The following is a 24611-nucleotide window of genomic DNA, read 5'->3' as shown; positions in this document are numbered from 1 at the left end:
AAGCCATCTGCCACTTTTCCGCCCAAGTCTCCAGTCTATCTATATCCTCCTGTATTCTCTGTCAGTCCCTTATGCTTTCTGCTACTCCACCAATCTTTGTGTCATCTGCAAACTTGCTGATCATATCAACAGTGCCCTCTTCTAGCATTTACAAACAACAGTGGCCCCCAATACTGACCCCTGTGGAACACCACTGGTCACCTTTCTCCATTTCGAGAAACTCCCTTCAACTACTACTCTCTGTCTCCTGTTGCTCAACCAGTTCTTTATCCACCTAGATAGAACATGCTGCACACCATGTGACTTCACTTTCTCCATCAGTCTACAATGGGGAACCTTATCAAACGCCTTACTAAAGTCCATGTATATAACATCAACAGCCCTTCCTTCATCTAACAACTTGGTCACTTCCTCGAAGAACTCTATTAAGTTGGTAAGGCATGATTTCCCCCGCACAAAACCTTCTTCACTGGTAACCTTCTTCACTGTCCAATTTTGGTGTCATCTGCAAACTTGCTAACCATATCTCATTTGTTCATATCCAAATCATTTATATAAATGACAAAAAGCATGGAATTAACACCAACCCTTGCCACACATCGCTGGTCACAGACCTACAGTCTGAAAAGCAACCCTCTACCACCACTCCCCACACCACTTTGAGCCAGTTCTGTATCAGTGCGATCTAACCTTGTTAACCTGTCTATCATGCGGAACCTTGTCAAATGCCTTACTTAAGTCCACAAAGATCACCACCTTGTTACTCATTAATCCTCTTTGTTACTTCTTCAAAGAATCTATGATCCTGCCACTAGGAAGGCAACACACCATCCTGGATTTGGAGACTCCAGTGTTGGACTGGGGTGTACAAAGTTAAAAATCACACAACACCAGGTTATAGTCCAACAGGTTTATTTGGAAGCACTAGCTTTCAGAGCACTGCTCCTTCATCAAGTGGTTGTGGAGAATAAGATTGTAAGACACAGAATTTATAGCAGAAGTTTACAGTGTGGTTTAACTGACCTACTGGTTGTTACTTTGCATGTTAAAAATTACAATTATTACTTTCTAACAAGTAGTCCCCCCAACTTACTCACTATCTGAATTCTGTCCTAACCAGAAGAATGAACTACTTGCATTAACCCTTTAGAAAGACAGAGACACACTTACCCTGCACTGCAGTGAGATTCCTTGACATCTACCTTGTCAAGCCCCCTTAGAATCTTATGTTTCAGTAAAATCACCTCTTATTCTTCAAAATTCCAATGAACATAGGCTCAAATTGCTCAACCTTTCATGGAACCCAACTTGGGAAAATAGGCCATTCAGCCCATCGGGTTCACACCAATTCTTTGGGGGGGTCAGAGATAAATAGGAGGGTGGAGGTGGGACGCGGGGGGGGTGAGAAGGTAGCTGGTAAGCCATTAGGTCAATGCAGGTGGGGGGTTAAAGGATCCCAATTCGGAAGATGAGGCAATCTTCCTCCAGGTGTAGGGTGGCTCAGATTTGGTTGAGGCAGCGCAGGACTTACATGTCCTTAATGGAGTCGGGAGCGGGGGGGGGGGGGGGGGTGGTTGAAATGGTCGGCCACAGTGCGGTGAACTTGTTGGGTGCATGTGTCCCAGAGATGTTGGCATTCTGTCACCCTGATGTACAGGAGACCACATTGAAAGGTGGAAAGGGACAGATTTTACACCTGCTGCAGCAAGGTAAGGTGCCAGGTGTGGAGGTTGTGTTGGCGGTGCCCTTCAATCACACGGCATCAACACGGACTTCATTAGTTTCCAAATTTTCCCTCCCCCACCTCACCCCAGATCCAAACCTCCAACTCAACACTGCCCTTTTGGCCTGTCCATCTTCCTTTCCACCTATCCTCTCCACCCTCACCGCCAATGTATCACAATCACGCCCTACCTGTATTCACCCATCGCCTTCTCAGCTACCTCCCCCAGCCCCACCCCCACCCTCCTATTTGTCTCTCAGCCACCTTCCTCCTCTACATTCTTGATGAAGAGCTTATTTCAGACTTTCCTGCTCCTCGGATGCTGCCTGACTTGCTGTACTTTTCCAGTGTCACACTTTTTGACTCACCCTCCAGCATCTGCAGTCCTTACTTTCTTCCACTTGAGAAATCAGTCCAGTAAATGTTCTCTGAAATATTGTCAATGACAGTATATCCCTCCTGAAGTAACAAGACCGGAACAATACAATATTCCAGGTATTTTCTCAACAATGACCTGTACAGGTGTAGCAAGACTTTCCTACATAATAGCTTTGAAATACCATTTCAACTCTCAAAACCCCCCACAGTGAATTCATTTAAGGATAACTGCTTGAGCACAGAATGAGTGTCAAACTGCTGGCAATAATCTGAAAAGGGTTTTACACAATGGCAAGAGCTCCTAATGGATGTTAGATAGCAGCTCTCAACTGTCCCTCAAACACATCACTGACATTTCCCCCTGCTTGAATTTGGGTATGTTAATGGTGTCAGTGTTGGGTAGCCTTGGTGAGCACAATAGGATTTAAAACGTCCTAGAGATTCCTAGCCGATTTGGAAGAATGACCACAATAATGCAAGGAAAAGGCACTATTTTGCTCTCCAAATAAAGTCAAGGAGCTGAATATGAAGGCTTAGGAGCTAACTGTAAAAACCAGCATCAGCAGGCAAACAGCAAAACTTTCAAGAGGCAGAAGGCATGACCCCAACTCATTAGCAACATCACGTTCACTGTGGAAGGAGATTATTCCTCAGACGAAAAGCTTATATCCATCCAGTCCTGAAATATGGCCATCCAGTATGGTATACAGCAAATCAACCAAGGAGTAAGAGGCAAGCAAACAATAAAACAATGCACTCTCTTGCACGATCTGCTCAAACTGGCCATTGTACCTACCACATAAAAGGTGGTATGTGCAAACCTTGAGTTAGATAAATATCATATATATGCAGTGACATTTTAATTTTTTTTAATATAAAGCAAAGTGAGGACAATGATCAGATCTTTTAGTTACTCAGCTCAAGCACTGGAACACAATATGCATTGATAATACCCAAATGTAAATAACAATGCTATCTGGGATTCATTTTTCAGAAATATTTTCAAAATGCACTCTTCAATGCTGCAAAAGATTTACACAGTAATAAGCTAAACCTCACACCCAAAGCATTCTGAAGTTAATTGTCAGCGAGTACTCAGTTAGCTCACTACAGGAGGAGTACTGCAACTGGTTTCAGCCTTCCTGCATTGGCCAGAGAGAAGATTGGCCAGGGTTCCTGCCCTCAACTGAAAGGCAGTGGCCTCTTCTAGAAATATATACATATGGACATCAAGACATGACAGTATCCAATTCAGTTACAATGACCAAAATGAGAACACCTTGACACAAATCATTTTCAATATTTATCACAAATAATGCCCATTTGGAAGTAGTACAGAAATGAACCATTGGAACACATCCAGATAAAGAATAAATGATTTCAGGTAACAGGACCAAGAAATGCACAAGTTAAGAATAAAAGAGCATTTTTTTTTCCTGACCAGTACATTCTGCTGCTGCAGAGCCGGAATAATTAGGTTATTTTAATGCTGGCAGGATGTCTCGAGTGGTTTAACACAGGGGTGAGCACTGGGGTCTCAAGTCTTTACAATTTATATAAATGATTTGGATGAAGGGACAAAAGATATAGTAGCTAACTTTGCAGATGTCACAAAGGCAGGCAAGTGAGTTGTGAAGAGGATATAAGAAGCCTACAAAGATTGCATAGATAGATTAAGTGAGTGGGCGAAGGTCTGGCAAATGGAATACAACGTGGGAAAGTGTGTGAAATTGTCTATTTTGGCAGAAAGAATAAAAAAAGCATGCAATATAAATAGTGAGAAGATGAGGAGCTCTGAGATGTACAGATAGCCTGGTGCATCAAGTTCAGTATACAAGTACAGCAAGTAATCAGGAAAGCTAAGAGAACATTACGCTTCATTGCATGGGGAATTGAATGCAAGTGAAATTTTGTGAAACATTGGTGAAACACATCAATGGAGCATTGTGCACAGTGTTAGTCACTGTACTTACGAAAAGATGCTACTGTGTTGAAAGTAGCTCAGACGGTTAACTAGACTAGTACCCAGAATGAGTGGATTGCATTAGGAGAAAAGACTCATAAGAGTCTTTGGAAAGAGTCAGAGATGACTTCACGAGAACAGACAAGATCCTGAGGGGACTAAACTGGGTGGATGTCAAAAGGATGTTTTATCTTGTGGAAGAATCTAGAACTGGGGTCAACAGTTTAAAAGTGAAAGGTTGCCCATTGAAGACAAAACTGATAAAACTTTATTTTCTCTCTAAGGGTTTCAGAAATTCTACAATTTTTTTTTTCCTGTGGAGATCCAGCCAGGTTTGCTACATTTGTCTTCAATATCTTTGATTAAAATAAAGATGGAACAATTGAATTCTCTTTCCTCAAAAGACAATGGATGCAGAATCCTTAAATCTTTTCATGGCAGAGGTCAATAGATTACCAAAGTATTGAAAGATTGTCAGGGTATACAGGAATGTAGAGCTGAGGTTAAAAACAGATCAGCTGTGATCTTATTGAATGGCGAAGCAAGCTCAAGGACTGAGTGGCCTATTCTCGTTTCCTGTTCTAATGTTACCATTTGACATAGATTCCAAATATTTACTTCCATCTTTCTTTACCGATAGACAATTACAGAAGTGCAAATATTTATGAAGGCCTGTAATCGAGTAAAGGTGGAAAAACATTGCATTGAACTGAATATTTGCCACACCTGCAACATATTCTCAAAAAGCAGATGAAAATTTGTAAAGTCTGTTGAATGTGGCATTGAAGAACAGCATCGCATTCAGTACATGAATATTGATCTGAATTAACAAATAATTTCAATTATGAGATTCAACACCATGAGAAAACCACGATAAACTGAGTTTTGCTGTATGTTGTATCATTTTATTTATCCGCATTTTTGATCATTGTCAGAAATGGGAAAAACAATGTTTTGTAAAGAAAGGATTGTGGTAAAGATGACTGCTTTTAAAAAGCTAGTTGCCTGACACTCATTGTAAGGGCTGTTAACACTGCTGTTTGTTCAAGCAGTGGATGAGAGATGTTTTGTCATACACAACTGAACCAGGGAGCAGACAACAAATAGATGACTGGTTTGTGCACTGGTGATTAGTTGTTGGTGACAAATTAGATTAGATTTTTTAGATTACTTACAGTGTGGAAACAGGCCCTTCGGCCCAACAAGTCCACACCGCCCCGCCGAAGCGCAACCCACCCATACCCTACCCCTACATTTACCCCTTACCTAACACTACGGGCAATTTAGCATGGCCAATTCACCTGACCTGCACATCTTTTGGATTGTGGGAGGAAACCGGAGCACCCAGAGGAAACCCACGCAGACACGGGGAGAACGTGCAAACTCCACACAGTCAGGCGCCTGAGGCGGGAATTGAACCCGGGTCTCTGGCGCTGTGAGGCATCAGTGCTAACCACTGTGCCACCGTGCCGCCCAAATAATGAAATTGGGTTACAGAAAGCTAAACAGCTTGTAGGTGTGAATGATTAGACAGTAGTCAATGGACTTCCAGAAAGGAAAGAGACGTCCTTTCTCTGCATTAAGAAATAGCTCAAGCTTGTAGGAAGCCTACTAAAACTAAGTGAAAGTATCTGGAGAAGGAAGATCCAGGAACAGCAAGTACTGACAATAAAAAACATCTCTCAGTGAACCCTTTGGACAGGGATCATTCAACAGCCTTCCCAGCGTCTCTCTCCACCCATAAAATATATGTTTTTCCATGTTTGTATTTGCATTATTTATTGGGAGGGAATGGTTAGAGTTTTAATAGAATTATATGTAGATGGTTCATAGTTGTTTACTTATAATCAATTTATTTGAAAGAAGCTATAATTCTTGTTAAGTATAGAAAAATGGTCTGTGCTTTCTGTCAACCTGGGTCTAACAAACAGATAAACTGGGGAATTATGTATATTTTTGTGACAAATCCAGGAATAACAGGACATGATTTCCAGCATGCTAGCCCAATGAAGGATAACAATATGTTGAGGAGTAGGAAAACTCTGTTCTGCCAAAAACCGAATGAAGACCAAAATAGTGACATGCCTCACCTGGTCTCAGGAAAGTGATCAAGAAGATCCCAGAGAGTTAAACTAGACTGAAAAAAGTGTTGCAGTCTGGATCCATCTTCAAGTTGTAGAGCAATCCGAACCTAAAGAATCAGTACAAAACATTTCAGATATTTGCAACTTACACTGATCATCCAAAGCAGAGAGAACACAATCATAAGAACCCTTTTGTTAAATAATACCTTTATGTGAATTTAGTGAGTATTCTTTCCTTCTCAGTTAAGGCCACAGATCAGTAGAAGTCCCATCTTAGAATGACAACCTTTCAAAATGAGTGTGGGCTCTTCTCACTTCTTCTCAAAAAGAGAAAGGTCCATTATACTGTTAATAGTTAGCCTATCAACTCTTTACCAATTAGCCAGAAATCTAAACTCTAAATCTGGAAAAAGAAACAAACTCCACGAAACATTCATAGCAGTACAACGTCATTGATCAAAGTGTACACCACAGAAGATTTTCAATAAACCTGCTTGCATTTGCAGCACAAACTGGAAGTAATCCTACCTGCCATCATCATCGCCACAGAATCCCTAATGCAGAAATAGGTCATTCGGCCCATCAAAGAGCATTCCACCCAGACCTCACCCCCCCCCCACAAACGGTTAATAAAAATGTTATGAGACACTTCCACAGAAAGTGAGATTTCATGGCTTATCCAGCTAGCCTGCACATCTCAGGACACTATGGAAAATTTAGCATGGTCAAGTCACATAACCTGCACACCTTTGGACTGTGGAAGGAAACCGGAACACCCGGAAGAAACCCTCACAAACACGGGGAGAATGTCTATGTGACGCTTGCAAAATCTCTTGCACATCCATCATTCCACATCCTACTTGCTCCATCCATTCATTTGCCCTGTCTGCCATGGATGTTTTATTCTCCGATATTGTCTCTATAAACCCCTTTACCTCACCTACTTGCCTCTTTTCTAGCCAGGCCTCAAATTCCACCTCTGATCACCTTCTTTAGCTCACTGTCCACTTTCTCCATTGGCTTTATGTACCTAGGGACACCTTTCTCCATTGTGGGTGCTACTTGAAAAAGTTATCAAAGATATATTTACAAAAATAAAACGGTTAATAAAAATGTTATGAGACACTTCCACAGAAAGTGAGAGTTCAACCTGAACATTTTAGCCCGACAGTAGAAACAATACTACTGTCATAAACCTCTCTTGTGGATACTGTAATAGGTATCATTAATTTCTTCAAACATCAAGTTTTATCCCACACATGAAAATGGTAGCATCGTGATAATTTTACTGGACTAGCAATTCAAAAGGTATCGTCTACTGCACAAGAGAAGAGTCCAAAGACCACCACAACAACTGGTGAAATTTTTTTCCATTCACACATGGGCGTCACTGGCTTGTCAACATTTATTGCCCATCCCGAGTTGCCTCTGAACTGAGTGGCTTGCTCGTCCTTTTCAAAGGGCAATTGAGTCAACCACATTGCTTTGGATCAGTAGTGACATGTAGGCCAGGCAAGGGTGATAGTTTCATCCCTTAAAGGGCATTTAGTGAACCAGATGGGGTTTTCTCACAATCAATAATGGTCTCCCAGTCATCAGTAGATTATTAATTCCAGATTACTATCAAATTCAAATTTCACCATTTGCTGTAGAGTCGCCAGAATATTAGCCAAGTTACTGAATTAATAAGTCTAGCAATACTACCACGAGGCCTTCGCTTCCCCTAACTAATAAATCTGGAATAAAAGTCTAATGACCACGATGAAACTACGTCCTCAATTCATGAACGAAATGGGTTTTACAGTAATGTCCTTCAGGGTTAGAAAGATACCAACCTTACTGAGTTTCACCCATGTGACTCCACACTCTGAACCTGGGAATTAGCGTGCATTACTTAATGTTATTTAGTAAGCATGGAGGACAAAAGTCACTACAATAATCTTAACAGACTGTAAAAGCTGTTTGTGCTTCACTCAAAAACAGTGTTATTGTTGGAATAACCACCATCACTTGCAACAGTAAGGGCTAAGAAAACAAATAATACACACCCCTAAGTTGTTTCCTGGAAAAACAGTCAGTTCATGTTCTTCTGTGCTATCTCCAGGAGTAAAAACACAATGCATGCCAAAGTGTACTTTTACATTGGTAAGTATTACAATCCAGATGGCTCCCTGATAACCCAAGTACTTTAGTTAGAGACTATAGACTCAATTCCTGGACAGTGATCAATCAATCTCAGATAGAGTAACTGTACTTGAGCTCCCAGATTTTGATTCTGTCATACACTTCCATATTGGAAGGTCCCAGGTCAAAGGCTTACTGCAGTAATCTGAGCAAGTAATCTAGATTGAGATTTTAATTGTGGGACTGAAGGAATATCCAAATGCTTCCTTAGTTCACACAAGGTGTTATAGCACAATTCAGAGAAAGGTTGAGATGTTCACTCAATGTTTGATGAATATTTATCTCTCAATTAGTGCCACTACAACAAATACATCTGGTCAAAAGTACGTCAGAAGCTGTGACATGTTTTCGAATTATGCAAAGTATAACATAAATGCAAGTTATTTACCTAGCTCACAGCCATTAATGACGACCACACTGTATACAAGTCAACTACAACAGTTTCCCACATTACTTTCAAATAAGCACTTCATTGACACTGAAAGATTTTGTCATATTTTAAGTGCATCCTTTGCTTATAATGCTTTCTTTCATTCACAGGATGAGGATGTCACTGGCCAAGTCAATATTTAAAGCAAATCCCTAATTGCCCAGAGGGCAGTTTAAAAAATCAACCAGATATTGCTGTGGGTCTGAAGTCACAAGTAGTGCAGACCAGTAAGGATGTCAGTTTCTTTCTCTAAAGGACATTAGTGAATCAAACGTTTTTTCTGGCAATTGACAATCACTTCATGGTCATCATTAGACCCTGAAGTCCAGCAATCGGGTGATTTAGGAATGGGGGATGGCAAACATGAACTTTAGGATGTTAAATTTAGAATTCTCCATTTCTTTCCCCAAGTTTCTAGTGTCTGTTGCTGAAAATGCTTGTTAATGAGAACAAATGTTTTAGACAACTCAATTACAGAGAATCTACACCTGAGCCCAAAGTTTGCAAGTGTCTTTTGATCATTCTGTACATGTTACTAATTTAATTCCTGCTTACTGGAGATCTGCTAAAATGATGTGCAACATGGACAGACACCGTGGACAGACCTCAGCATCTTAGAACCCCAGCAACACTGCAGAAGGGCAGCTCGCATCATGTTCAGCTCAGCAAACTGGAACAATTGCTCCTGTATTACATAACAAAGGCTAGAAGCTCAACAAAGAAGGCACAGTGTTACATGCATGGTCCAATGTGACTTATTAGATATGACAGCCATCTCAACAGTTACTCGAATATAGTCAGAGCACTACTCATAACTGTTTGACAAAAACCTAAAACACTACATAAATTTCAGAGCATTTTTTAATTTCAAAAATATACTTAATTCACAAAAACATTTAAAAGTATATACAAAGATTTTAAAGATTGTAGAGTCTGCAACGTAAAAGATAAAACATTGGATTTTTTTGACATTTCTCAGAGCTTTGCTACAGTTGCGCAAAACAAAGGCATTTTCCAATTATGCAGGAAACTATTTACATTCATTTGGAGGCACCAAGAGGGTCTGACAACTGATTATGCTTTGGCAGAAAGACCCTTGATGGGCTTTGGCAACAGCTGCCCCAAGCTTCAGTGTGTCCCTCAGTGTGTAGTCTTGGACCTTGGAATGTGCCAGTCTGCAATAGTCAGTCAAGGACAACTCTTTACAGTGGAAGACAAAAATGTTTAGGGCAGACAAATAAGCATCTTTCACCAGTTTGATGGTCCTACAGACGCAGTTGATGTTGCCTGTGTGCGCGTCCTGGGGGACAGCCCGCAGAGCACAGGGGCCTGCATAATGGAGCTGCTCAGGATGAACCTTGACAAAAATCACTGCATCACTCTCCAGACCTCCTTTAATGGCACATTCTAGGAGGAGATGTGTGACAGTTTCTTCAAGTTAGGAGCTGTGCCTGGAGTTCCAAAGTTTTAAAGTAAAGAGAACAACAGCAAAGGTTAATCACCTGCAGTGTGTCATTTTCTACTAAACTTAGTCAGATGCAGCTAAAACTATAGTGTTGTAGCCAAACCTGTGCCTAGTCAGCAATTACAATTGGACAATAATGACCTTGGACATTTTACTTCAGAAATTGTACTCTACATATTCATATCCAATATAACATATCCTAGCACATTACATTTTTGTGTTCTTTTCAGAGAGGTTCTAAAAGGGATTCATTTTCCACACATTTTCAACATTAGCTTTCATTACTTTTTCAAATTTATAGCAGATTCTCTTTTATGTTGCAGTACGGATGGTCAACCTGGGAAATTAAAATGTCACAGCAAAGCTGCAAGTTGTACTCTGCCCAGTTTGGAATCACCAGGTTTCTGGAGCAGTTTTACTCTTTACATGACATACTCATACCTCATCTGGAAACATTCATCATTAATAATGAATGCTTAAAATGCCTCTGTTTTTCCCCTCACTCTAATATTATCAAAAATTGCTTCCTTGAATCAGGAACAGAACTCATTTTAATCCAGAAAAGTATATTAAGAGCTCTTGCTCTCTTCATTTTCAACTGAGGATTTGGTATAGTTGAGGGATTCTATACTGAACGTGTCAATAGCAAAGGGGATTCAGGTATTGTTGACAGAGTTACTGTCAAATTTATTGCACAACCCTAATTGCTCTTAGGAAGGTGGTGGTGAACTATCTGTCTTGGACTACACACAAAAGAAGCAAGTTTCAGGTTTTAACATGAGAATTAAGATTAGGAGTAGACAATCCAGCCCCTTGAGCCTGCTCCATTACAGCATGATCATGGATGATCTCATCTCAGCCTCAGCTCCACTTTTCTGCCAGGTTCCCATAACCCTTCATAAGTCTATTACTAATGAAAAATGTATATATCGCCTCAAACATAGTGTCCAAGCATCCACTGCACTTTAGCATAGCAAATTTCACAAATTCAAGACTCTTTGAGAGAAGCAATTTCTCATTTCTGGTTTAAATCTGCTAACCTTTTGACCTAAAGCTATGACCCCTTGATCTAGATTGCCCCACAAGAGGAAGCACCCTCGCCACATCTACATTGTCTACCCCCTTCTGCATCTTATTCACCTCAATTTGATCTCCACTCATTTATCTAAACTTTAGAGAATAAGCCTAAACTGGTCAATTTTGGTTCACAAGACAAATGTCTCACCTCTGGAATCTCTGGTGAGTCTCCTTTGAACTGTCTCCTATCCAACCATATTCTTCCCCAAATAAGGTGTTCACCTTCCCTGGTCAAAATTCTGGAAATTATCAAATGGGAAAATCCCAAGTGTCAACAACATGTATGCCACAGCACAAAGTACCAGCACCAACGTCACCAATAGAATTTCAGCAAATGGGAGGATAATATTTTCACTTTGGTGACAGGAAAGATTTAAAAGCAACCCGAGGGGCAACTTTTTTTTACACAGAGTGTGATGCATATATGGAATAAGCTGCCAGAAGAAATGGTAGAGGCAGGTACAATTACAACATTTAAAAGACATGTAGACAGGGACATGGAAAGGTTTAAACGGATAAGGGCCAATAACAGGCAAATGAGACTAGATTAGTTTAGGAAATATTGGTCAGCATAGACGAGTTGGGCCGAAGGGCCTGCTTCCATGTTGTATACTCGTTTGACTCTAAGGGCACTTTTCTGGGAACCAGAAATTAGTTGTCCTGGGCTACTAATAGCAAACTGGTTTTGAAAATAAAGGATGCTCTTCATTAGTCTCTTTCAAAAAGTCCATGACATATCAAAATACACTGGGCCTAGAACTCCTTTTATGTAGTTCTTTCATGGGATGATAACAAAAGTCCAAAGCTCATCTTACTCCTTACAGGTTTAAGGTCTGAAATTATATTCAAAGCCCAATTTCAGACCCTGTATCAATTTTACTCCGGCAGCCATATCCTCTTGGTTATTAAAATTTGATTCAAACATTTTACATAGTTTCATAATAGCAATGCATTGTCATGCTCATTTCTATTCACCATTTAAGGCAGCAAAATGTATTTGGTGCATTCTACTTATGTTCTTGTCATGTACCAATCTTCCCTTTGCTATAAAACCCACAATTCTAAGGCGGATTTCCTTTCTGCTTTTCAGAAACATTCGTATTTTCTACCTGTTGGAAACACAAGTTCTAGTCCTCTGATGTCAAGGAGGAGTCTACTTGCAACTTTATCTGAATTGGCAAAGAAAATATACTTTAGAAACTTGCTAAAAGAGTACTACCAAAAATCTATCACAGCTCACATATTAGAACACTTGAATTTATCTGTAGTTTCAGCTGCAGAATGACTTCTTAGTTCTGAGAAAATTGAAGGATTCAAAATGCAACTTTTCCTCCCTCCATAAATGCAGAAACGTAACTGGACATCCATTAATCAGCTCATATTTTGCTTCAAACATGCATATCTTGCAGAATACTGTGTCCAATTTATTATTCAACCTACCATTTACACTAACAATTGTCCAAATGATTCAGGACATTTATCGGGTAAATAACCTCACTACTGTATTTCAAAGTTTCTTCAGCTGTGCCAACACTTTTCAAAACCAGATTTCCAATTGTTAAAATCCAAAGTCCATCCAAGACATAGAATGCAGCATAATTCACATGTACAGGAACAATTACTAATATTCGATCATTTTCCCTTAATGCTAATCTACAACATACTTTTCAACTACAAGTTACTAATGGAGTCACTGCACAAGCAAGTGAGATTTCTCAAATAAATAAGCTAGAATTTAAAGTCATAAATATTTCAAAGGTTAGCAAGTTGCATTGGTGAGAAAAGCCAAATGATGTTGCCTCCACTTCCCTTCAATTTATAGCTCAAGGATGGAAAGTAAAATTGTTCTCGTGCTTGTATCAACATGCAAGATGGCTTGGAAAAAAACCACCCATCCCACTTGGGGGCAGTGCTTGAGGAAAGAGAAAAGCCTCGTGAACATCTTTGAAAAGTATGACTGAGACATGGAAAATAACAAAACAATCCAAGTTCAGTGGGTAATCAGGAAGGTAAACGGAATGTCATCTTTATTTCAAAGGAAATGGAGTATAAAAAGTTGGGAGATTTTGTTAAAACTATACCATGCACTAGTCAGACTATTGGTGAAATACTGTGAACAGTTTTGGACACCCTATCTAAAGAAAGATGTACTGGCAGTACAGATATGGTTCACTAGGCGAATACAGCAAACGTATTACTAACTGGCACCAACGGGAGTAGGAGTGTGCCAGTTAATTAAATATTCCAGTTGATCAAAAGGTCCACATAATCTATGGGAAAAACACACACTAAGTAATAGAAACGAAATGTGGGGGTATACACATCAGTGTGATATTTCATTTGGAGTAAATCGCTTAAATAATAATGCAACTTAAATAAAACTTAGCGGTAAAGAGCTTTCTAACACACACCCTCAACTGACTACTTTGACATTGCGGAGATTGCAATAAAACAGTAAACTTCTGGTATTTGAGGTATGTAATTTTTGCCAGTTTCTTCAGTGTGCCAGTTCAAATAAAGTCTGGTGTATTACGTCTTATGAGAAGAGGTTGAGCAATTTAAGCTTGCATTCATTGGAATATAGAAGAATGAGAGGTGCCCTTATTGAAACATACAAGCTTCTGAGAGGACAAGGTAGATGAGGAAAGGTTGTTTTCCCATTGTGGAAGAGTCTAGGACCAGATAGCATAATTTCAGAAAAAACGGAACCCACATTTAAGATAGAAATGACGAGAAATTTATTCTCTGAATTCTTTACCACTGAGGGTTGTCAAGGCTGGGTCATTAAATATATTTAAGGATGAGATAGATTTTTAATTCGTAAGGAAATTAAGTGTTACGGAGAAAAGAAAGAAAAGTGGAATAGAGGAATCAGCCATTATCTCATTGAACGATAGGGCAAACCCGAACTAAATAGCCTACTTCTGCTTTACATTTTATGGTCTTAAACCATGGGGTATTACTTCAGTATGGCAACCCTTTTGAATCCCATCATGCTATGACACCACACTGTGCTACCCATATGATACAAACACCCATTAGTCACTGAAGAAAACTGAAAAGTATCTCCAGTACATATTCAATGAATCATTTCTCTCGAATAACTTTAAATTTAGACATAGATATTCAAACATTCCTCATTCAAGTGTACAGTTTCCAAACAATTACAAAGTTCCTGTCTGAAAGCAATTTTACCCCACTCTAGGAAGGAAAAAGTGTTGTGCAGATGTCCTGCATTATTATCCTTTCCCTGAGAAAGTAAATATATGAAATGCTCTTCTTGACATAATCCAGGCAGAACAATATTTACAAAATCTTTTCATTTCATAATATGAAAACCATATGGAATGAGGTTTTATACCATAAAACAATTGTCAATGGTTACATTTAATATCACAGACAAGTTGCAAGTTGTGGGTAAATTGATGTAAATATGAAGACCTCTAACCAAAGGTTTATGTTGTTTTAACCGTCTTTGTATCAAGGATAGGCATTACTTCATGTGTCCACACCTCCTCGCCTAGAAATGAAGATTCTTAGATCTTCCAATGTAAAATCTTATGGATTCAGAAAAATATTTTTAATTATCATGTTCAATGTTAAAAATACAGAGAGGACAATTTTACAGACAATAAACTAAATTTGAATAGCAGGTAGCATAAAAGAAAATCCAGTAAGAACTTGAATAATAGTTGCAAGAGTACACTAGAAATCCCCACCATTCAGAATAATTAGGGCTGACCCTATGTTTCAATTCCATTTATCTACACACTCCCCAGTTCCTCGGATTCCCAGAGACACCAAAATCCAGCGATCGTAATCATGAATATGATTTTGAACGGAACGGCGAGGAAAGAGGGCGGAGAGAAATGAGGCCTGCCGGGAAGTTTTTAAGTGGGTGAGATCTAAACCAGAGACCCTACATAGTAGCGTTTCCCTCCCACCCATCCCCTCGAAACTCACTAAGAGTCTATAAACTCGGTAAGTTTTCAGGTTCTCTCATTTTCATTCCGTTTCTTCTCTTCCTTGTTTAGTCCTGTGTGGGCTTTCAGATTAGCAGGGTATGGCTGATAGGGCACTTGCATGCTCCTCCTGCAGAATGTGGCAGCTGAGAGACACGACACATCTCTGCTCACCACATCTGCGGGAAGTGCACCCAACTCCAGCTCCTCGAAAACCGAGTTAGGGAACTGGAGCTGGATGAACTGCAGATCATCTGGGAGGCTGAGAGAGAAATTGAGACAATGAACAGGGAAATGGTCACTCCTCAGACACAGGATAAGGACAGCTGGGTTACAGTCAGGGGTAGGAAAGGGAACCAACAGATAGAACAGGGATCCTGTGGCCACTCCCCTCATCAATTAAGTATACCGTTTTGGATACTGCTGGTGCGGATGGCCTACCAGGGGAAAGCCATAGTTGTCAGGTCTCTGGCACTGGGCCTGGCATTGAGGCTCAGAAGGGAAGGCGGGAGAATAGAAAAGCACTAGAGGTAGGGGACTCAATAAACAGATTGACAGAAGATTTTATGGTCAGGAACAGGACTTCTGGAAGGTATGTTGCCAGAATCTGGGATGTCGCCGATCGGGTTTACAAGATTCTGAAAGTGGGCGGCAGAGACCCGGGTTCAATTCCCGACTCAGGCGACTGACTGTGTGGAGTTTGCACGTTCTCCCCGTGTCTGCGTGGGTTTCCTCCGGGGGCTCCGGTTTCCTCCCACAGTCCAAAGATGTGCAAGTCAGGTGAATTGGCCATGCTAAATTGCCCGTAGTGTTAGGTAAAGGGGTAAATGTAGGGGTATGGGTGGGTTACGCTTCGGCGGGTCGGTGTGGACTTGTTGGGCCGAAGGGCCTGTTTCCACACTGTAAGTAATCTAATCTAATCTAATCTAATCTAAAAAAAACCATCCACAACCTTCCAAGTTAGAGAATTCCAAAGAGTCCTAAATATACAAGTGAAAAAATTCCTCATCTGATTTCTTCATTCGTGGGAATTGCCTTTATTTAATAAATTGAGAATTAAATACCAATTACAATAATGGTGATAATGAAACCATAATCGTCATAAAAATCTCAGTTTCACTAAAGCTCTTTAGAAAAGGAAAACTTCCATTTTATATAGTCTGACTGACATGTGACTCCAGACGCATAAAAATATGACAGACTCTTAAATGCTATCTGAAATGGTCTAGCAAACCTCTCACATGTATCAAACTACAACAGAAATATCAATAAAAATGAAGATAGATGGACCTCCCAGCACTGACCTAGGCATGAGAAACAACAATGGCAAACCTAGCCATGTAAACCCTGCAAAGTCATCTTAACTAACTCCTGGGAGGCTTGTGCCATAGTTGGAGAGCTGTCCCACAAATCAGTCAAGCAACAGCCTGACAAAGACTCATGAGATCATACCTTGAGTAATCACTGCACAGTTTTGTGGAGATGAAGACACAAAGTTTTGAGGACAACCTACATGTTGTGTGACACTACCACTGATCTAACTGGGTTGATTTCAAGCATATCTAGTAACAGAGTTGAGCAATCATGAGCCACTGTGGAAGGCCAGCAGGAGCAGAACTGTGCATAAACACAATATGAAACCTCATAGCCTGGCATATCCCAAATTCTGGCATTAACATTAAGCTTGGAAGCCTGATTCAATAAAGAGTGTAGAAGGACATGCCAGTAGCAGTACCAGACATGAATGAGAAGTCAACCTAGTAAAACTGCAACACACAACTACTTCCATGCAAAACTACAGAAGCAGAGTGCAACAGGCAGAGATAAACACCCCAACAATTAACAGATTTAATCTAAGTTCTCCTGTTCTGCCACATCCAGTCCTAAATGGTGGTGGGCACTTAAACAACTGACATGAGATGGCTATACAAATATCCCCAGCACATCTGTGCAAAAATCAAGGCTGAAGTATCTACACCTATCACTGTCAAAACTGTCAAGTGGATGATACATCTCAACTTTCACCTGAGTTCCCCATCATCATAAATGCCAATTTTCTGCCAATTCACTCCATGTGATACCAAGAAAAGTCTAAAGAAACTGGGTTTTGAAAATATTATAGGCCCTAACAACATTCTACTAATGATACCACAAAAAAGCTATGACAAAGAAAGAGATTATTTGACCCATTATATCTTTTCCAGTGAAAACAAAAATTAAAAGCTGCTATAATCCTAGTTGATGTTACTACTGGACAAGTTAGATCCCAGATTGAAAGCTAGCTTGATGGATCATAATTTGTTTTGTTTCAGTTTTAACAAGGTGATCTCTCACTGAAACATAAGCATGCAACGTTATAGATTTGGTTTTAACAGAAAAACAGAGGTTCATTTCATAAAAGAAATGAAGATAAAATAGGATAAACTGACACCATTTACACATAGAACATAGAAGAATACAGCGCAGTACAGGCCCTTCGGCCCTCGATGTTGCGCCGATCCAAGCCCACCTAACCTACACTAGCCCACTATCCTCCATATGCCTATCCAACGCCCGCTTAAATGCCCATAATGTTTTCTCCAATGAAAACAGCCCCAATTGCCTCAGCCTTTCCTCATACGATCTTTCTACCATACCAGGCAACATCCTGGTAAACCTCCTCTGCACCCGTTCCAGTGCCTCCACATCCTTCCTATAATATGGCGACCAAAACTGCACACAATACTCCAGATGCGGCCGCACCAGAGTCTTATACAACTGCAACATGACCTCAGTACTCCGGAACTCAATTCCTCTACACATTACACAAATTTAGAGATTTTGAAATACATGGCTTTTTAAAAAATTCATTCTGGAATTAAGTGTCTACTGATGTCTGAGAAACCATTATCAATTGTCAGAAAAACCCATCCCATTCACTCATATCCTTTAGGGAAGGGAACTGCAAGGTCTGGTCTACATGTGATTCTAAACACAGCAACATGGTGGACTCTTAACTGTATTCTGGGCAATTAGGGATGGGCAATAAGTGTTGGCCCTGCTCTGTGAATGAATTAAAAAAACAATGATTTCAAAAGAAAATTGAAAAGATATTTGAGACAATACAATTACAGAGATCAAGCCAGAAAGTGTGACTACAGGTTGCTCAACACAGAACTTGCATGGACTCCAAAGATTAAATTCTCACTCCCTGTTTATAATAATTCTTCAAATCTAGTTTTGGGACTCACCCCAAGTGATCAAAAACTCACTGATAAGTATTAGTCACACCAGAACTTCAACAAATATTTTGCTCAATTGCCATTTGAGAACGTACAGAACCAACTTCCACTACGTTCCATATATGGCATCTGGACAAGATTCTACTAATCAACATGAGTTTTGCAAACAAGGAAACTAAAGTTTTATAGCTATATAATTTCCAAAAAGGCTCAATTTTGATTAGACAACATACAATATGTTTCATTTGGATTAATACAAACATTCAATGTACTACAAAGGATTAGATTCATCCTGTTTGAGTGCTAATTAATGAAAGGTTCCTTTTTACTCCTCAATGACCAAGATATGCCAAGATTATGAATAGAATTCATTCATCTTCATTCAGACTAATAAAAAAAAACATTTGTATACAAGTACTTTCAAATTCTATTATCTACTAAAATAGCGCATCAGCAGAACAATAACCAAAGAGAGTCACACAGCCAAATTATTTGCAAAAAGTCAAAACGTTATACTGTATATATCTATCTCCTGTGAACAGAAAGTATACTGCAATCTAATGCCTTATTTTAAAAAAACAAATCTAAACTAACAATTTTAAATGAATTATATATGTACAATTTTCTTTTCTAAAGAAGTATTTGATGATTATTTTTAGATGATAGAAGAAATGCCAGGCGAGCTTCAGGTATTTTCATGATAATGGTCTGGATTATGCTGTAGTAATGACCATGAACTTGTCAGCATCACTATCATTACTTCACTAAAACTGACAGCATCTTTGGAAGTCGCCACATGCTCAGAATGCAATGGAAATCCAGAAGTTATTGTCAGTTTTTATTCTATACTTGTATATAAGGTGAACTATGGAGGTATCCATCAACTGTATTCTCCATTGCAATTATGATGAGAACTTCCACCTCTATGTTACTAATCTCATTTTAAAAAACCCTGGAAGAGTGTTGCATCTTGTTCAACGTGGCGTAACTAGGTTTTTCACTTCATGCTGTCTTCGGAATTATTGCCAAACCCTTTTACTGAAAAGTTAAGAGGACACCCATGGAATGTCAAAGTTTGCCATAATCATTTTCTCTCAGTTTCCACTTCCTTTTACTTGGGAATGACAAGAATGCGGTTTGACCTTCTTTCTCAGTCACCTATTTATCGTATGATTCAAGTCTCTCAGCATCCCTTCCCACCGAGCCTGTCTGCTTTTCTTTGTGGTACTCCAATATGTATCATCACCTCATCACATATTGCCCCTCTCCCTCTATCATTGCAAAGGATGACCGTTCCATTTTATTTTCTCCTCAAGTACCTTCTTCAATGCTTTCTCAATGTTCACTGTCTATACTGGTCCCTGTTGCTCCAATTTCTACAAAAGGATTTTTTTAAAAAACCCACATTAATTATATTTTTCTTTTCTTTGACATCTATCTTAATCCATACATAGTGATTTATTTTGCCTTATGAAATTTTAAAAGTGAAGGAATTCCATGGATTTAAAATTCTGGTTTGCTATCCCTGCTATCAGATTTAAGCTTCCAGCAAGGAAGGGAAAATTCCTGCTAAATCTTTGTGGATAGTTTTTATTAACATCAGTGGCAAGTTCCTTTGTCTTCTTATTGACTGCAAAACTCTGATCATTATACAGAAAAATATAATTGAACAACTGGCATTACAGTATGATGCAGCACAAATCAGGCCATTCAGTCCTTCAAGGTCTGCAGCGTATTCATTTTCCATGTTAATCACTGGAACTAATTTAATTTCTTTGGTGCCTCTCCACATTCTTTTAACTATATAATGATTGACATTATTTGTTTTTTTTAAGGGACAACTTCAACAATAATCTCAGCATTCCATATTTTAACCATTTTCTGCACAAAGAATCTTTCTAACTTTCCCCCATCAAGTCTATTTCTGGACTTTCTTAAACTTGCCTCAACAAAGGAAACCAACTTTTTTTTTATGTGAACAGTTGCATTTTGTAAGTTTGAGATACCCTCTTCTCATTCTTCTAAGCCCCAGTCAATATAGCCCTAACTGATCCAGTATCTCTTCATATGCCAGTCCTGACATCCCAGGAATCAGCCTGGTAAACCTTTATTACACTCCTCTCTCAGATAAGGATACTAAAACTGCACACAATATTCCAGGTTGGAGGATGAAGAAGCGTTTATGCCTGAAACGTTGACTCTTTTTCCAGCACCGCACTCTTCAACAATATTCCAGGTGTGGCCTCACTAAGGCCGGGTACAATTGCAGCAAGACATTTGAATCCTCTTGCTTTGAAGACCAATATATCATTTATCGCCTTCAACGAGCTGCGCGTTTACTTTCAGTGACTGGTATAGAAGGACACCCATACCTTGTTGCACCTCCCCCTTTCCTATTCAGATAATAGTCTGCCTTTCTCTTTATCCTACCAAAGTGGATGACCTCATATTTATTCACATCATGCACTTATGCACTCACTCAACTTGTCCAAATCTATCCTCACAGTTCACTCTCCACTCAGCTTTGTATCGTCTGCAGATTTGGAGATACAGTAGGTCCCCACCCCAACCCCATACCCATGGCGGATAAGTTTCAAAGCCTACTGCGGAAGCCTGAAACCACAGATAGGAGTGAACCTATTCTTCTCAATGGGAAATTTACCTTCCCAGGAGCCCCAGGTTCCGATAACATGGTCGGGCCACGGTAAACTGAAACCACGGAAAATGATTCCGCGGATACAGGAACCGTCCTGTATTACATTTTGTTCGCTCATCCAAATCAATACATATTCCACATTTCTGTGGTCTAAGCACAGATTTCTGCAGTATCCATTCATCACTGGTTGCCAGTAGGAAAATGACCCATTTATTTTAACTCTTAGCTTCCTGTGTGCCAATCAGCTATCTATCCATGTCAGTACACGACACCAAATCCTACGCACTCTAATTTTACATGCTAATATTGCTAGATATTAGACACCAAATATTGGTGCAATTGTATGTGCCAACAAGTTAATTCAGCCCCAATATCAAACACACAGTTCCTTCATAACTTGCCCAAACCTCCACAGAGTTTCAGTACTGAGATGATTGCCGAGTACCGAGGAATATTAGCTATAAACTGTTAGAATATGACATTGTTCCATTCCGTCAGTTGTTTGCAAACTCTGTGTTATGATGTTTCACAATAATGAAAATAAAATTATATACTTGGAAAGTATAATAGCATTGAGACGATGAAATAATGGAAATTGTGAGACGGGCATGAAGAAAAGCTCTAAACCAACAGTCAGTAATCTGTCCAAGCCAACTGCGTTTTCCTTCACAAAATACTGACACCATTAAAGCTGCAGGATCCTTCACAATTACTGCCAGCTACAACTATCAAAAAAAAGCTTAAATATAACTGTAATACCCACAAAATTAACTATTACCGCATGATCACAATACTGCACTACATAGATGATATGACACATTATGTCTAATAGACCTGCTTACATTTTTGGGTCAATTATATCAACCTTCAGAGTTCTAGTCCATCCATTAACTGAAAAACAATTGACTTTGGAGAAAGGCTTGTTTGCACAAAGCTGATACTTCCAAAACACAATTTAAGATCCCAAGAAAACAAATGCATAAAATAGCTTAAAACGAAGAGAGAATAGGGGAAGTAAAGTAAGTGCAGGAAGGTTATTATGGTACCACTCTGATTTTGACTGGATTTATTATTATAATACTGGCTGATTGTCCTAGTACACAAATTCATGAACAAAGGCCCCAGTGCAGTCTTCATATTAAATGAAGTTACAGAGCAGGAGATAACATAGATGGAAATTCAATCTTCATTTTTAAGTCATATATTGTCACTATTTGTGTATGCAACTGCTACAAGTTCCTATGTCTGCATTTATAGGTAAAACTGCATAAATGTGCAAACATTAATTCCAACCTTTTGCCAATGGTGACAACAAATTCCCACATGGTGAAATGCTTTGTTTCCAGAATGAGAAACTTACATTATTAATGTGGAAATAAGAATTTAAAAGTTCACAGCAAGTGTCCACAGGTGAAATATGTTTAATATTAAATAAAATTAAGATTTGTTTTAGAATCAAAACATGTGATTTGAGTAAGTTTAAGCATTGCATTATTAATCTCATACTCTAGCAATAAAACAAGACCAAAGATCTTGAAATGTTATATCATAACTTGTATCTTAAGGTCAGTTCAGGAAAGAATCTACCACAACTACCCAATTTGGTTTATACAGAGCTTTGATTGCACAATGTTTTGGTGATTGCTAATACTTTCAGGACAAGAAATGTTGCCCCAATCAAAATAAAAACCCAAAGCACTTAGAGGGACTACAACGTTACACTGCGCCTTGGGCCCCAATCGGTTCACAGAGTTCTACAGATGTCATTCAGACTGCAGTGATAGCAAGTTATTGGCCTTTACTAATTAACACTGTATTCATATTCTGGGCTGCAACATACAATTTCACAATACCGCCCCAAAGATATTTTGCACGCTTATTTGACATAATTCTTTAAATATTTTGCAATTAAAACCCTGACGTCCCAAGAATCACTATTATAAATTTGCAGGATTATATAAGTTCTCACAAATGTTCACTTTGGAAGCTACAAGGAACATAAGTAGTCAAAATGATAGAATTTAACTAATATCAATCCCTCCCACAGTTAGAATGAAATTGACTAATTGTATTAATAGCCTTTGGCTTCACTGCATTGTCGGAAAAAATATATAGGGTATGAAACAACTTCCAAACTCATTACCAAAGTTTATTTGTAAAAAGCAGAAGGTGCCCAATCTGAATGGATTTTATAGGTTTCTGGCACAAGTACACAGCAATTACAGACTTCAAACTCAACATCGTTAGATTATCAATAGCATGTTCTAAGTGTATACAATGCCAATGATAAATGTTTCAACTTTTAAACAGATATATGTTGACCTAAGCGTAACATAAAGTTCCCTCTATATTGCTACTGTTCCTCAACCACAATTCTAACTTAAGAAAAAAGTCACATAGAGCCATGAGTTATTTCCTGAAATTAAACTGCGAGAGGTATTGAAAATATCAGTAAATAATGGAGAATTCTACACTGTAGTCATCGGTCAAATTCTCGTTTAGGAACCTCAACAGAAATTGTTGCTGAAAGTCAGCAGGTCTGGCAGCATCTGTGGGAAGAAAACAAGAGTTAACGTTCAAGTTCGGTAACTCTTCATCAGGAAAAATGCTCTAAAATCACACCTTGTACCCTGGTACAATTTGTAATCTGATGAAGAGTCACCAGACTCGAAATGTTAACTCTGCTTTCTTCCTACAGATGCTGCCAGACCTGCTGAATTTCAGCAACAATTTCTGTTTTTGTTTCAGAATCTCCAGCATCCGTAATTCTTTATGTCATTTCAGAAACATAAGATATAGCAAACTTTGTTTTATTAACACTTTATGAACCAGCACTCTCAAAAACAGGAAAAATTAAATACCATGCAGTTTACTGTATTATTCCAACCAAATTTTACAGTATAATTTATTTACCTCAGTGTAAATATAATTTTTTTCAATCAAATGGCCACATGAAATATCAACAGGTGACTCAATTTCAAGTCAATTTCTCCTGAAACTGCAATCTACCATGATGTCAGAGTAGTCAGTTGAGGACTCGAGTGAGAAGGTTCTCTGTCAGTAAGTTCTATTTAAAGCAAAGTTGCAATCTTATTTAAGTGATATATAAAGTATAACAGTGATGTGTATAGCCCCTGGACTATGTTACTTAATGAGTGGCTTAACACTGATTATGTGGACTTCTTGATATTTGATCAACCAGCACACTCCTGGTCCCATAGGTGTCTGTGAATAAAATGTTTGTTGTACTTAAATTCAGGATCTAAACTATAGGGGCTAAATATTAACCAATCAACACTCATGCTATACTAACAGCTGGTAGAGGAGATGGGGAGAAAATATTAAACAGTTAAAGGAAATTCAATTCCAACACAGCAATGGATATGAGGGCAGCAGAGTGGCTTGCCTTGAAGAGGACTCTCACAGTGCAATTTGATGTAAATTAACGGCTCCTTCCATTGATCCATC

General features: G+C 39.0%; 1 protein-coding gene across 3 annotated transcripts in view; it reads right to left on the bottom strand.

The window, feature by feature from the left end:
- aspscr1 (ASPSCR1 tether for SLC2A4, UBX domain containing) overlaps window positions 1–24611 on the bottom strand; it is a 218758-nt gene that overhangs the window by 173917 nt on the left and 20230 nt on the right. For all 3 annotated transcript variants that reach the window (XM_043714989.1, XM_043714988.1, XM_043714990.1), the window contains exon 4: window positions 6155–6255. In XM_043714989.1, coding sequence (XP_043570924.1) covers window positions 6155–6255 — 101 coding nt within the window. The remainder of the gene's footprint in view (window positions 1–6154; window positions 6256–24611) is intronic.

The sequence above is a fragment of the Chiloscyllium plagiosum genome, chromosome 24 (assembly GCF_004010195.1).
Source record: "Chiloscyllium plagiosum isolate BGI_BamShark_2017 chromosome 24, ASM401019v2, whole genome shotgun sequence".
Lineage (NCBI taxonomy): Eukaryota > Metazoa > Chordata > Chondrichthyes > Orectolobiformes > Hemiscylliidae > Chiloscyllium > Chiloscyllium plagiosum.
The sequence above is the reverse complement of the archived record's forward strand: the minus strand, read 5'-3'. Positions and strand labels throughout refer to the sequence as shown.